The 13,738-nt window shown below is 41.6% G+C and overlaps 2 protein-coding genes across 3 annotated transcripts in view; one reads left to right on the forward strand and one right to left on the reverse strand.

The window, feature by feature from the left end:
• Positions 1-13,738, forward strand: part of LOC147336641 (NACHT, LRR and PYD domains-containing protein 12-like) — a 327,736-nt gene that overhangs the window by 84,464 nt on the left and 229,534 nt on the right. The window lies entirely within an intron of this gene.
• Positions 6,142-7,740, reverse strand: LOC147336644 (uncharacterized). The gene is made up of 6 exons (XM_086265444.1): positions 7,670-7,740; positions 7,504-7,595; positions 7,289-7,403; positions 6,825-6,926; positions 6,467-6,634; positions 6,142-6,341 (listed from the first exon to the last, which is right to left on the reverse strand). Exons 1-6 carry the CDS (start codon positions 7,680-7,682, stop codon positions 6,142-6,144), a joined length of 690 nt encoding a protein of 229 aa, XP_086121570.1. The 5' UTR covers positions 7,683-7,740.

A 13,738-nucleotide genomic window follows, 5' to 3' on the forward strand; every position in this document is an offset into this window, starting at 1 on the left:
ATTGTTGCAAGTGAGTTTCTCCACATTAAAATGGGCTCTGGAGAAAGCCACTTGTTTGGGACAATTAGAAAATGAGAGTTCCTGCCTAAAAAGGATTCAGCGAAGTAATCCGAGCTAAAGTTCTTCTTTTTCTTTTTGAAATGACGTCATTTTGCTGAGAGTGGAAACTAAATGCGACGATGGGTTCCACTATCAGCAAAGAAAGAAAGAATGAATTAATGAATGAATGGAAATAAAAACAAACTGACTGACTGGTAAAAGCTGACAAGACTTGACCACGACTCAAGGTTAACCTCCACCTAGACAGGACAAAAGGGTGGATGAATTTATGTCTTTCCTTTTACAGGAGCAGAAGGATGACAGCAACATTCGAGGTTGCGTGATGGTTTAACCTTTTAAATGCCATTTTCTGTGTCTGTGCATCTACCAGGGGTGTGTTATTCATGGGCTTGTGTTGCTCACAGAAGTTACTGTGAGAAAGTGTGTACACACCTGCGCAGCGCTAACATTTGCATTCTCTTTTCTACAGCATTACAGTTCTTCATGTGATTTGATGATGTGATTTCTAACAGAACAATTGGTGGATGTTTGTTTCTCTACTACAGGTTGTGAGTTGGTGATGCTGTTACACTGTGTTGTTGGGAAAATGTTGAAGGTTACTTTGACGATGTGAATAACGTGAGAAATTTCCTGTGTTGAAACCAGTGTCATCCTTTTTACAGCGGGCTTAATTTTATTGCCTTTTACGGCACCTCTGGAATGTGGATGGCCGACGCCTGCCCACCAGGATGGTGTGCTCCTAATGTTTGTTTTCTTTAAGAGTGCATGTGGAGGATTCAGCAGAAGCGGACAAGTGACATGAGAAAAACAAATAAGGGATGCAGTGTTTATGGAATAGTTGAAGATGGGCTATTGAGCTTATAGTGATAAAATGGGTGGAGTGACATTGTTTAAGGAAAGTCACAGATTAAATTGTGGAATAAATTGGGATGATTCATGATTTGGGACAAATTATGGTAATAATAGTGATTTAATGATTGAAGAAAACATGCACATGATACTTGTCTGTTATGCTGAGTACTTCATCACTCTTATGATCTACAGTTGGTTGCAAATGTGAAGTTTGATTTAACAGATTTGTCTTCCAGGTTACAGGCTCCAGGTGGAGCTGGGAGTTGAACAAGCTTAACATGTGACTGCTGATTAATGTTTTTACACAGGGTTACAGGTTGGAGTATCGCTGCTCCAAGTGGGAAACCCTGGAGATTGTTTTAGGGAGACTGTGCAACATTCTTGTGCATGTCTCATTGGGGAGTTGACACATGGTGAAAGCCGTGTGGCGAGAGGAGTGTTATTTTTTAATCTGTAGATGTCGTGAGGTGCCATGACGAGAAGGAGTGGCTGAGAGGATCGTCTACAAGATGGGAGCTGAGGCCAGGAGAGAGGCTTCAGGAGGATCAGAGATCATCTTCAGCACAGCAGACATCACACAGAGAGCTGTGCTACTGAGCTTCCAGGAGATCAAGAGGAGACTTCCCACAGCAAAATCTTAAATAAAATGAGAGAGTCAATGTTGACGCTGAGGAAGACAACTAAGGTGTACGACGTGCTCTGCCTTAAATCTTCAGCAGCGTTGGAACATGAGAACCTGAGGGATGGAGAGAGCGTGCCAAGCTCCAAAAGTGACAGCGCAGAGGAAGTCCAGCGATGGAATTGTGGTTCTGTGTGAGGCACAAATACTAGGAGACTGGGAAATAGTTGACACCACTTTTCCCAAGGATGAAGATCACCTAAAGTGTGTCACTTTGCCATGCAGATTTGATGCTCTGCAGAGAAGCCTTCTGTGAGGGAGAGATGTAAACAGACGAGCCTTTTATCTACATTTAAATCATGTCAACTTCTCTAGGCTGGTTGAGGGGGAATTGGAGAGAAACGGTAGTGTTAGGTGTGACTGTTGTTATTGTAACTGTGATTTTTCTTATAAGTGAATTGCCCAGAGACAGACCTGAATCCATTCCAGCGACTCCACCATCACAGGCCACGGTGAAGCGAACCAAACGTAGTGAAACAGGTAAATCAGATGAGTGTTTTGATTATTATGGCGGTATAGAGTTGGACTACGTTAAATAACACAGTTCCCGACGGCTCTGTGACCCGAGTTCTGGAAGGCCTAAAGACGTTGTCCACCGCAATGTATGAGCATTTGGGATTAGATGACCTGCTGGAAGCATGGATGACCTCTGTCTTTGGGCAATGGAAAGGGTTCATTATGTTAATTATGGTTTCTTTGTCTGTTTTATTGCAGTATCAGTGACATGTGGGCGTTGTTGTGTGCCTTGTATCAGAGCCTTGTTCGTAAGACTCATCAATCGTGCTGTGGGAGAATCTGATACAAAGGCCGACACCATGATGCCACTTTTGGGAAATGGGGAGTCACAGTGTGAAAACATTATGGTGAGAGATTTAGTTTAGTTTTATCTGCCATAGAGCAGATAAAAAGGGGGATTTGTAGGAGTGTTTAGCTTATTTTAGAGTTTAGAAATGTGTTAACATAGAATGTAGAACTATTGTAGAGACACTGCCCTTAAAGTAATAAAGGCTGACTGTGTTGTGAACTTAGGAGTAGAGTGTAGGAAACCTCTCCCCCACAGAGTGGAATTTCCCCAGAGGATGTTTAGGTTGGGGGTCTCAACATTTGTAACTGGATAACTGTGGTCTGGAAGGGAGATGGGTTTTATGACCTCTAGGGAGTCACCTACACCCACAGTGTTTTAACTGTCACGCACACACATCCACACGCACACTCACTCATGTGCACTCACACATACACACAGGTATGCGTACACAGTCACACACGAGCACTCACATAGACACGTGGGAACGCGCACATGTAGGCATTCATGTGCTCGTGCACATAGACACAGACACAGAGTTTGCAGCACACTGTAGGGGGTTTTATGAGGGGGACGCCTCTATAAAGCTGGCTGTAACTAACAAAGGGGTGAAGATTTGGAGAGGGACACCGGCCTCGTCTTCCTTTCTAGAAGTGCATGCTTAAATGAAGAAGAGTAAAGATAAATGAAGAAGAGTAAAGATGAATAAAGGTTTTGTGAAAATGACTACTGAGTCCGGTGCCATCTCTGGATGCTCGAGGAATAAAAAGAACCGAGGTAAAACTGATTTCGTAACAAAAAGCACTACAGATGTCACACTACCCCCGAGGGCACTTGTACTGAATGATTTGGGTCAGTGAGGGTGTGAGATGACTTACTTGATGCCAATATTTACAAGTTGTAACTTTAGTAAAAACCTAACTGAAAACATGCAAATCACTACTTATTATGTGTTTATGTGTACTGTACATTTTCAACCCCTTTTAATGAATATTTAGTATTTAAAATTTTGCAGAATTACAAGTTTCACCTCCTGCTAAAAGTTCTCCACCAGCAGCTGGACCATCCTCTGCTGACAGTGTGGATGCTGGACCAGTCCCAGACCCAGAGGCTCTAAACCAGGAATTTATTCTTCATTTAGAGCCTGAACCAACATCTTCCCTCTGTCAGCCTCCTGCATCCTCCTCTTCATCTCTGCTTCCTCCTGCATCCTCCTCTTCATCTCTGCTTCCTCCTGCATCCTCCTCTTCATCTCTGCTTCCTCCTGCATCCTCCTCTTCATCTCTGCTTCCTCCTGCATCCTCCTCTTCATCTCTGCTTCCTCCTGCATCCTCCTCCTGCATCTCTGCTTCCTCCTGCATCCTCCTCTTCATCTCTGCTTCCTCCTGCATCCTCCTCTTCATCTCTGCTTCCTCCTGCATCCTCCTCTTCGTCTGTTCTTCCTCCTGCATCCTCCTCTTCGTCTCTGCTTCCTCCTGCATCCTCCTCTTCGTCTGTTCTTCCTCCTGCATCCTCCTCTTCATCTCTGCTTCCTCCTGCATCCTCGTCTTCATCTCTGCTTCCTCCTGCATCTTCCTCTCCATCTCCACTTCCTGCATCTCCCTCGATTTCTACCCACACCTCGGATGTCCCAACCAAAAAAAGGAAAAGTAAAGGTTAGACGTTATGTTATTGTAAATGTACAAAACACATGACAGGTTCATTAAGTTTGATAAGATTTCTTTTTTCATTTTGTTTCATTCTTTCATTTTCTTCAGTTTTACAGACCTCATGTAAATATTTCCTTTGTTATTTTTCAGAATGCTGAAAACACCGTACACAGAAGATTTTCAAATATGAAGAGATAGTAGACAGGAGAGTTGTAAATGTAAGTAATTTAGCCTGCTGCTGTGCAGATTTGTTTGCATCTTTGGACTTCCCGGATTTGAACTGTGCCTGACTGAATATCCATAAGCTTTTGTATTTGATGAATCTTCACTAATTCAGCCACCGAGTCTGGATTTCGCTCCAAATAGGACATTAAATAGGAACATACCACCTGATACGACCTGGTCGTGCTGCCTTCCTGATGTTTACGTTCTTTAAAGTCCTCCTGACATCATGCTCAGAAGGAGTGATTGATGTGGAGGTGCTCCTTCCCATTCAGTAACATCTGCTTCAGTTAGTTTTGCTTGTGAGCCACAATGTAAGCAGTGTTGCTTTGCTGACATGCACTCGATGCTGGCAGTACAAGCATTGTAGTGGTTCTTATGTTTTTGTAAACTAATTGTATAATATATTGAGCCATTCAATAGTACACAAATGTTTGTAGGCTCCTTTTTGTATGCAACTTGCATGTCTTTCTTAACTAAATGTTTGTTTATATCATGTTTTTCAGGAAAAAGAAGAAGTTAAAGTCAAGTGGAAGCCCTGCTCAACATGGTATGTAGTAACAACTTTGTTGGACGGGAACAGACATTCATACTGTTGATAAATAGTTATCACCTCAATTTGAATTCATGTATTTGGACTAAAGTAAATTGGGAGCTTTTAGCTGTCAAGCTGCTCTTCTGTGAGGAGCTTGATAGCTGTCCACCTCCAAAGTCCATTATGAGTTTTGGAGGTGGACATGGTCAACACTTTTAAGAGTTGGCATAAGACTTCACTTCTTTATAGAGCTTATAGTTAGGGCTGGTTCAGCTCAGCCCTTAGTTATGCTGTCATAGGTTAGTGCCCCCCCCCCCCCCCCCCCCTCTCTGTCTGTCTCTTTCAGGGTTATGCAGGCTCAGTATTGGTTGAAGATGCAGTCACGTCTCCTTTTACTAAAAACTCTCCCCCTCTCCCTCACCACCATCTGTAAACACACATGTCTCAGTAATGCAGTTCATGCATGTTACTAACTAAACTTCTTCCCTGGAGTTTCTGTGCTCTCTCATCCAGCAGGTTCTGAAGGATCGTGGCTGCTGCTGTGGTCCTGCTTGACGTCTGTTTCATATATTATTACTCTCTGACTTGATTTGATTCATTTATATTACAATGAAGGTGTATAAAGCATGACATGAATATAGAAGATATTTCATCCTAAAAAATTGTCATATGTCACAACCTAAATGATCCTATTTTGTGTGTGTGGTTGTGGTTTGTTATGTTTTTCTCCTGACAGTGGCAAAGTGTGGGATGACACATGGGAACCTGCGCAGTTTTACACACAGTAAACCAGGCACCACAGGTGGCAGAGATCGCACAGTTCACAGTTTGTAGTTCAGCATAAAAGTTCAAAATAAAATATTTACTGTACAATTCTAACCAGTGTCAGTCTCTGTTTCACGCTCTAACTGTGGCTTAAGTACATAAAACACTCATGAATCTGATCCATCAATAATATCTTCCCAGCACTCGATATCTCATAGTTTTACATATCAGCCAACATTATTGTCTACATGCTCATAAATATAGAAGTGACTTGGCTATTATAACATATTGCAAGTTAAAGCAATACTGGACTGCACGTAAAGTAAGTAACATCTTGTATGAGGTGATTAGGGTCAGCAGTGCTGTGTATGGGAGCCTAAAGCAAAGCTAACTGCACCAGTACCAGCTTCACAACATGTTGTATATTATACGTTTCTACCTGTTTGTAATATGTCATCTGTCATGTTTAGATGCAGTGACAATTGCACATTTGGAGTCGTGGTCATATGTGGTTTTTATATACAGGGTATTATTTTTTTTAATTGTCATTTTTTCTATTTTTCCCTATTATTTTCAATCAATTCAGCACCAAATGTATAAATAAATAAAAGATGTGCTTACAGTCTGAGGAGATTGTCCCCAACACCACAGATCGCATTCGCAACACTGTCCAGTGATGCTGCATCTCCCTGCAAAGGATCATCTCCTCCTCTCTCAGGCGCCTCACAGCCATCACCTTCTCAAAGACCTTTCTCTTTGTCCGGAGGTCAGCAGCAGCTACAGTTTAACAGCATCAGATGGGAAAACATAGCAGCATATTATGATTCAAGAACAAAACATTCAACTACTGCTCAGATACTGGGAGTTTGTTTAAAAAGGATATTTAGAAATCAAGAGCTTACGTTCACTTGTGCTCTGCCAGGGCCAAACGTCGGTCTGCATGAAGGCATCACTGGATACGATTTGCTTTGTTGGTTCAGCGAGCTTGTTGTAGTCGTCAACAGCAGCCGCCAAGCGTTCCTTCTCATCTAAGATGACCTTGTGAATTCTGTGTCGCCTCTTGTTGCCATCTGTAAATAATCATAAAAAGGAACACCATCACATAATGCATTTACATTTTAATCTACACTCATCAATTTGTTTGCTAGAACAAATCACATCCAGCTCAAACAAACCTGGATCTGATTTTATTCTGTTTACAAAGTAGCTGTACAAGCTGTACAGAGCATCAAACGGTCCGTTTCAAAGAAACTGTGACACCATTTTGTCTGTAAAGACTTTGTGTTCGCACTCTGATGATGACGACAAGCTCCTCTACTCGTGCCTGCAACGCTCCAAGGCTGCCATCAGCTTGATCCGTTTCTAAGTGAGAGGAATATTAATCAGAACACAGGATGAGTAACAGTCACCAAACTACAGTGGACTCTGTAATCACTGACTTGATGATATTCATTATAAGACATGTGGAGCCTTCATGTGCTGCATTATCATGAGATAACAAGTATGTTGGTGTTCAGCTTTATAAAACCAACTAGTACGACATCACTTCAACCCAGGTCCAATCCAATTTGATCAAACGCAACAACTCTGCCATCAATTCTGCTTTTACAAGGCTTATTTTTCCTTGTTTGTTGACACTGTCAGAAAGATCTTAACTCTAAGTTCTTTAATGAGGCCATGGTGGGTCCTGTTGTTATACACGAGTGCATTATATTGAGACTCACCTTCAGCCCATTGCTGCACATCGGCCACCCATTGCTGCAGTGTGTCGTCATCCACACCCAGCTCATTTCTGCTCGCATTCAGGCTCTCCACTTGTTCTCTAAGGATCCTTATGATCTAAGAATACATTAATAAATGTCATTCATATGGACATTTTTAGAGTACTGGTGTTTTCCCCCATTACCACACACATTAAAATGGGTGTTGAAAAAATGACCTTTAGATATCTCTGGCTCAAAGTGCGGCCCAGTTGTTCCACTTTCCTTTTGTTCCAGCCCAAAGCCAGGAGGCTCAGCATGTCTGTTCGCCCTGCATTTCAGTTAGTATACAAATAAGAATGAATGAGCAGGAGACTGAGTGGAATCTCACACACAGACACACACCTGCTTTAGACATGTACTTCGTTGTGATGGCCGCCCTAGACAGGAAACTGTTTACTTGCTCCACCTCTTCTCCAACTGTAGAACCGGCCCCATCCTGAAACGCACCTCCCCATTTGATCTATAGAAAGGAGGTCACAATACATGACTGCTGAATTCATTCAACCTTATAACAAAATGTCTTAAACTTATCCAAGACTATAAGCTGCAGTATACCTCGCATTTCCAATTGTGAGCTACTCAAAATTAAGTACACATTAAGATAAAGTCAAGTAAATAGTATTACGACAACACCAAGAGAAAAACAAAATAAATATCCACCCATCCAAATATGTATCCACACACACACACATATGAGTATATGGTTATGGCGTTAACGTCATTTTAACAAGATTAACGCTGACAGCACTGATATATATGTGTATCTTACATCATTTGAGTGTCTGTGGATGTATTTCACAAACTCAGCAACTTCCTCATCTTTCTCAATGAAGACACCTTCAAAGTTCCCCTGCTCTGAAGTGCTGAACGAACACAGTGACAGTTGTTTGAAAAGAAACATCAAAATACAATTTTTGTATAAATCCATATTTGATTTATGTCCACAATGCATAACGTACCTTTCATTTGATTGAAAGCAATAAAGCTTGCGGTTTCCATCAACTGACACGGCGAGCATGTCTGGAGTGCAGGCAGGGCAGCTAAAGCATGGCTCCTTGCACATCCTGTCCACCTCACACTTTACAGCACTCCACTCCAAGAAACTTTTACTGAAGGCATCAGCTGATATTCGGCCAGTCTTTTAAGTAGAGGACAAACAACAGAATATTCAAGGACAGTCATCATAAACATTGATTTGCACAATTTCCTTAAACTTGACAAATTTAGAAACTCACCCTTCCAAAATGGGCTGTTCTTTCATCCAGCACTTTGACAAAGGCCTTAAGTGACATCCCTGGTGCAGCTTCTTAATGTCATAGAAAGACTGAAAGACATCCATTGAAAACAGGGTGCAGAAATTTAAGGTGCCAGGCCAATATCCACCACCCAGGATGTCCTTAACTGAGGGGAACACATTAGGTCACAGCTGGTGCAGCTCACCACTGGCAGTGCAAGGTTATAACGGCCTTTAGGAAGGATAAGGAGAAATCCAGTCATGGCTCAACAAAGACATTCATGTTTTTCATGTTGTGAAGATTTCATGTTGTTTTCAAAGCGGTCTGGTAAATCCAAATGACCTTTGACAGGTGCCCACATATACTGCGGGCCGAGGGTAATTCAAAACAATGTAGCAATGTACAATTTGCACTAAAACCTGCAAACACATCTATTGTGTATGTACTGTGTGACAAAAGAGCAGCTTACCATTTATGGTTACAAGAGCCACAATTGCACCGGGTGAAACCTCAACATTACAGAGGTTTCACTCTGGGGCCTTGAAAACGGGAGGTTGAACCCATACCCCCTAACCCTTGAAGAACGTTTATCATGGTTTAAGGATTTGTTTTTTATTCAGTGGTCAGACTGGAGAGCACTGCAGCGGGTGTTTAATGAGGCCGATAAGACTATCAAGAGAGACAAGGTCCTCTCTTCTTATGAGAATATTAGGAAGCGTCTTGTATATGATCAGCTCGCACATGGCCCGAAGATTGGTTTACCTTCTGCCATGTTCAGGCCATTCTGTAAGAATGTGTGTGTGTGTGTGTGTGTGTGTGTGTGTGTGTGTGTGTGTGTGTGTGTGTGTGTGTGTGTGTGTGTGTCAGACCTCCTGCTGACCAAAGGGTCGTAAACGCAGGAAGGTTACATCAAAAGAAGCACAAGGATGTGTCTGTGATAAAAGACTACAGCCCCCCTCCTTGATCCTCGAGAATCTGGGGGGAAGGACAGTGGAATTTCTTTCATCAGAGTTAAAACAATGTACAAATGGTAAACATAAAAATGACAAACATTTAACAATTCACTCTAACACCAGACCCCACCGACTCCGCCCCCCTCTCCAGGATGCTCACAGGACTCTGCAGAATCACACCCGTCTGAGGAAACGGAACTCAACATTAAACTCGTAACCTTCCACCTGCTGTCGATGGCACTGAATGAGTATGTGCAGGAGATATGTTATGGATGCCAATCCGGTCACCCCAGCCAGTTACAACACAGTTGCCTGTTTGAGCTGCCTGTGTTTTTCTTCGAGACCTACTATGATGAGGTGATGGAAAAGCTCCGGACCCCCCGATTCATCCCGGCCATCCGTCTGTTTGTATGCTCATACAGTGTCAGTGAGGCTAAAGCACAAATCATCAGCACTGCAGAGCGTCTTCTGTGTGAACTGAGATCAGTGCCGCACATTGTTTGCACCACTGATGAGAATGTCGGATACCTGCTAAATACCAATCATCACACCCGCGGAGTTAAATCAGCGCTGCTCCACATGATTGGAAACTACTGGTCTGGGAGACACAAGATTTAATGTACATCTGTTATAAAAACCTTACTGTGCACTACACAGAAAATTAAATAAAAACGTATGCTAACACTTTTTTCTGGTCATTTGTATTTGTGTTTGGTCAAAGTGATTATGGAAAACACGCTGAGAAAAATATATCACAACCCTGCACACCCAGGGGGTTTAGGAAGTGTAAAGAAGCTCCGTATCGCTGTCAGTGAGGCAACAGGCTTAAAGCCGTCATTACCTGACGTGGAGCGTTTTTAAAAGGAGATGACACATATACTCTTCATAAACCTGCAAGGATAGAGGATACAGAAATGCAAGGATACAGAAATAGAGTTTTGGTTAACGGGATTGACAAACAGTTTCAAGCTGATTTGGTTGACATGCGTGAATATTCTGCGGATAATGATAATGTTAGGTACTTATTGACATGCATAGATGTGTTTTCTAAGTATGCATGGGTTAGGTGCCTTGAAACCAAGACAGGACAGGCTGTTGCTGAGGCTTTTGGTGATATTCTGAGAGAGGGCTGTGTGCCTGAAAAACTCCAAACAGATTAGGGAAGGAATTTTATAATAAACATTTTAAAAAACTAATGGAGCAGCATAACATCACACATTTTTCAACCTTTAGTGAAATGAAATCATGTGTGGTAGAGCGTTTCAACCGCACCTTAAAGGGGAAAATGTGGAAATACTTAACATCAGTTAACTCGCCAAGATATGTTAATGTGATCCAAGATCTTGTACAGTCCTATAACATGTCTTATCACAGCTCTATCAAAATGACCCCCACCGAGGTGTGCAAAGATAATGAGAAAGCAGTCTTTAACACCCTGTACAAAATGAAACCCCAAAAACCGGTGACTTTTAAATTTAATGTGGGCGATACGGTGAGAATATCTAAACTACGAGGCATATTCTGAAAGGGTTACCATCAGACCTACACACACGAGTACTTTACCATAAAGGAGCGTTTAGGAAGAGACCCTCCCGTATACAAACTAGAGGATCTCACAGGAGCTGCAGTGAAAGGTGTATTTTACGAACCTGAGATACAGCAGGTGACTATTGACAAAAACAAAAGGTTTAAAATAGAGAAAATACTTGGCAGAAAAAAAGAGGACCGAAAAAAGTTAGCACTGGTCAAATGGCTCGGTTGGCCTTCTCATTTGAATTCATGGATCCCTGAAAAAGACATCGTTGAAGTGTGATTAACAGAGACGCCGCAGCTCTGCATACTTTCATTCTGCACTAGACAAAGACTGAGGAAGGAGGGAAGGAATGGATAAAACGAACAACAACAACGCAGGCTTTTATGTGAGCCTCTTCTCGAATGCTTCAGCACATGTTTATCCAGGCAATAAGATATCTAATTTTAGAACAAAGCTAGCAAAACCTATTGTTTTAAATGAACCGTATGAGGTCGGTGTTATAGAATTTCAATACCCAAGACTATGGTTGTCTTTTCCACAATCAGATTCGCGAGTGGAAATTTATGATCCAGTCACAAATGGAGCATTGTCCATAACCGTGATTGAGCTGTCTGTGGGGCATTATGCATCTTCTTTCTGCAATCACAGACGGAGGTCCAATCGAGTTTAAATCTCATCGTCCGGAGAGGATTACCTGGATCTAAACGATTCCTATATCTACACACGAGTAAGAATCACAGATGCTGACGGCACAAACTTAGGCAGGGATGCAAACGTGGGACTTGTTAATTATCCAGGTTGCACCTTATTTAGTCAGGTAGATGTAAATTTGGGGATCGCTTGATCAGCCAATCATCCAACACGTATCCATACAGAGGCATAATAGAATGTCTTATCAATTATAATAAGCAGACTTTAGACACACAGTTCAGCAGCGCTTTATTCTGTACAGACACAGCCTCACACATGAATGATGCATGTATAGAAGGGGAGAACCAGGGTCTGGTGACCAGAGGTACTTATACAGCGAATAGCAGTATTGTTGAATTGATTGCTCCAGTACACGCAGACCTGTTTTTTCAAGAAAAATTATTACTTAATGGAATCGATCTGTCGCTGAAATTTGTGCGCTCTAAAGACGAATTTGCTGTCATGACTGGAGCTAACACCGCGTATAAAGTTAAAATCGTCTCTGCCAGCTTATTTGTGAAAAGAATCAGTGTCTCACCAAGTGTCAGGCTGGCACACGGCAAGGCGCTGCATCATGCAAATGCAAAATATGCTGTAGACAGAGTTTCTTTAAAGACCTTCTCCACACCTGCTGGGGCAAGAATATCAACTAATTTATTTATGGGCAGGTTGCCTAAATTTGTCATCATCGCCTTCGTGGATAACGAAGCTTATCCTGGTTCTTTTACACGTAATCCATTTAATTTTGAAACTGTGATATAGAATTCATGTGTTTATACGCTGGTGGACAGTCGTATCCGGCCAAACAATTCCAGCCAAATTTTCAGAGAAAACACTACACCAGAGAATTTTATCAGCTGATACAAACCACTGGAAGACATTTAAAGGATAGACCATTGGCCATAACACGTGAGGACTTTGGCTACACATTATTCTGTTTCAATCTGGAAGCTGATGAAGGACATTCAGGGAATGTATCGTTAGTTCAAACAGGGAACGTGAGGCTGGAAACCCGTTTCAGAAATCCGCTACCCCGAACAATGAACCTGGTGTGTTACTCTGTATTTGATTCAGTCATCCAAATATCTAATATGAGACAAGTGCTGCTGGACGACTACTAAAGATTCAAAATGAATACAATAGAACTAACCAGCATTGTTAAAAGGATTAGTAACAGGGCTCATCTTCTAGGCGTCTTAGCATGTGACCAGCTGCCAACAAAGCCCATCAGATATCCATGCATGGGCATTGTGAGTACAGATCCATCAGACTTACCTGGGAAGCACTGGTTGGCGTTCTATATCACAAAGACAAGCAAGGGCACTTTTTTGACAGCTTCGGTAACTCACCTGATACGTTTTCACCCGAGATAAAAGTTTTTCTTTTAAAAAACACCGCTCGGATATTGTATTCTGGGAGACAGGTTCAGAAGGACTTTTCGGTAACCTGCGGACAACACTGTGTGTTTTTTCTATATCATGTCCAAAAAGGAGCGTCTTATTCAAGACTAATTAATATGTACAGTGATAACCTTGTTTGTAACGATGCAATGGTTTGTCATTTTGTTAACAAAATAAGACCTGTTTCTGCATGTTTTGAAAATAACTTTGATTGTGTGCAGTGCGGATACTGATTCAAGTAACAAATAATAAAAGATAACAGAAGAGAATATCGTTTCATCTGATATTTATTTTCACCTAATTGCTAAAAACATTATTTAGTAAAAATACAATCTTTAAACATCAGAACAGAGTTCAAAAAGTAGTAAAAAGGGGAAAACTGTCATCTGTTTAACAAAACAATATAGACATAAATAAGAAAAAACACACATAAGTAGTAGTATATAAAAAGGGAAACAAATGCGAGGGTAAATGATCGTTTTTTCAAGAATAAGAAACACAAACATAATTTTAAAATTCATTAAAAATCGATCCACCCGCTTCTACTCTGCCTTGATTTTTTATGTGTGGTAAATAAGCTTTGATCGCTCAGTGACCGC

This window comes from Aulonocara sp. 'chitande type north' Nkhata Bay, linkage group LG3 (assembly GCF_057382095.1).
Source record: "Aulonocara sp. 'chitande type north' Nkhata Bay isolate Kocher_YH1m ecotype deep benthic linkage group LG3, A_spYH_male_GT1.1, whole genome shotgun sequence".
NCBI lineage: Eukaryota > Metazoa > Chordata > Actinopteri > Cichliformes > Cichlidae > Aulonocara > Aulonocara sp. 'chitande type north' Nkhata Bay.

Excerpts from the sequence above, each read along its gene's own strand:
- LOC147336644 (XM_086265444.1), bottom strand. Across the intron at positions 7,404-7,503 it reads TGAGCCAGAGATATCTAAAG|ATCATAAGGATCCTTAGAGA; the intron begins GTCATTTTTTCA and ends ATGTATTCTTAG. Across the intron at positions 6,635-6,824 it reads AAGTCTTTACAGACAAAATG|ATGGCAACAAGAGGCGACAC; the intron begins GTGTCACAGTTT and ends GATTATTTACAG.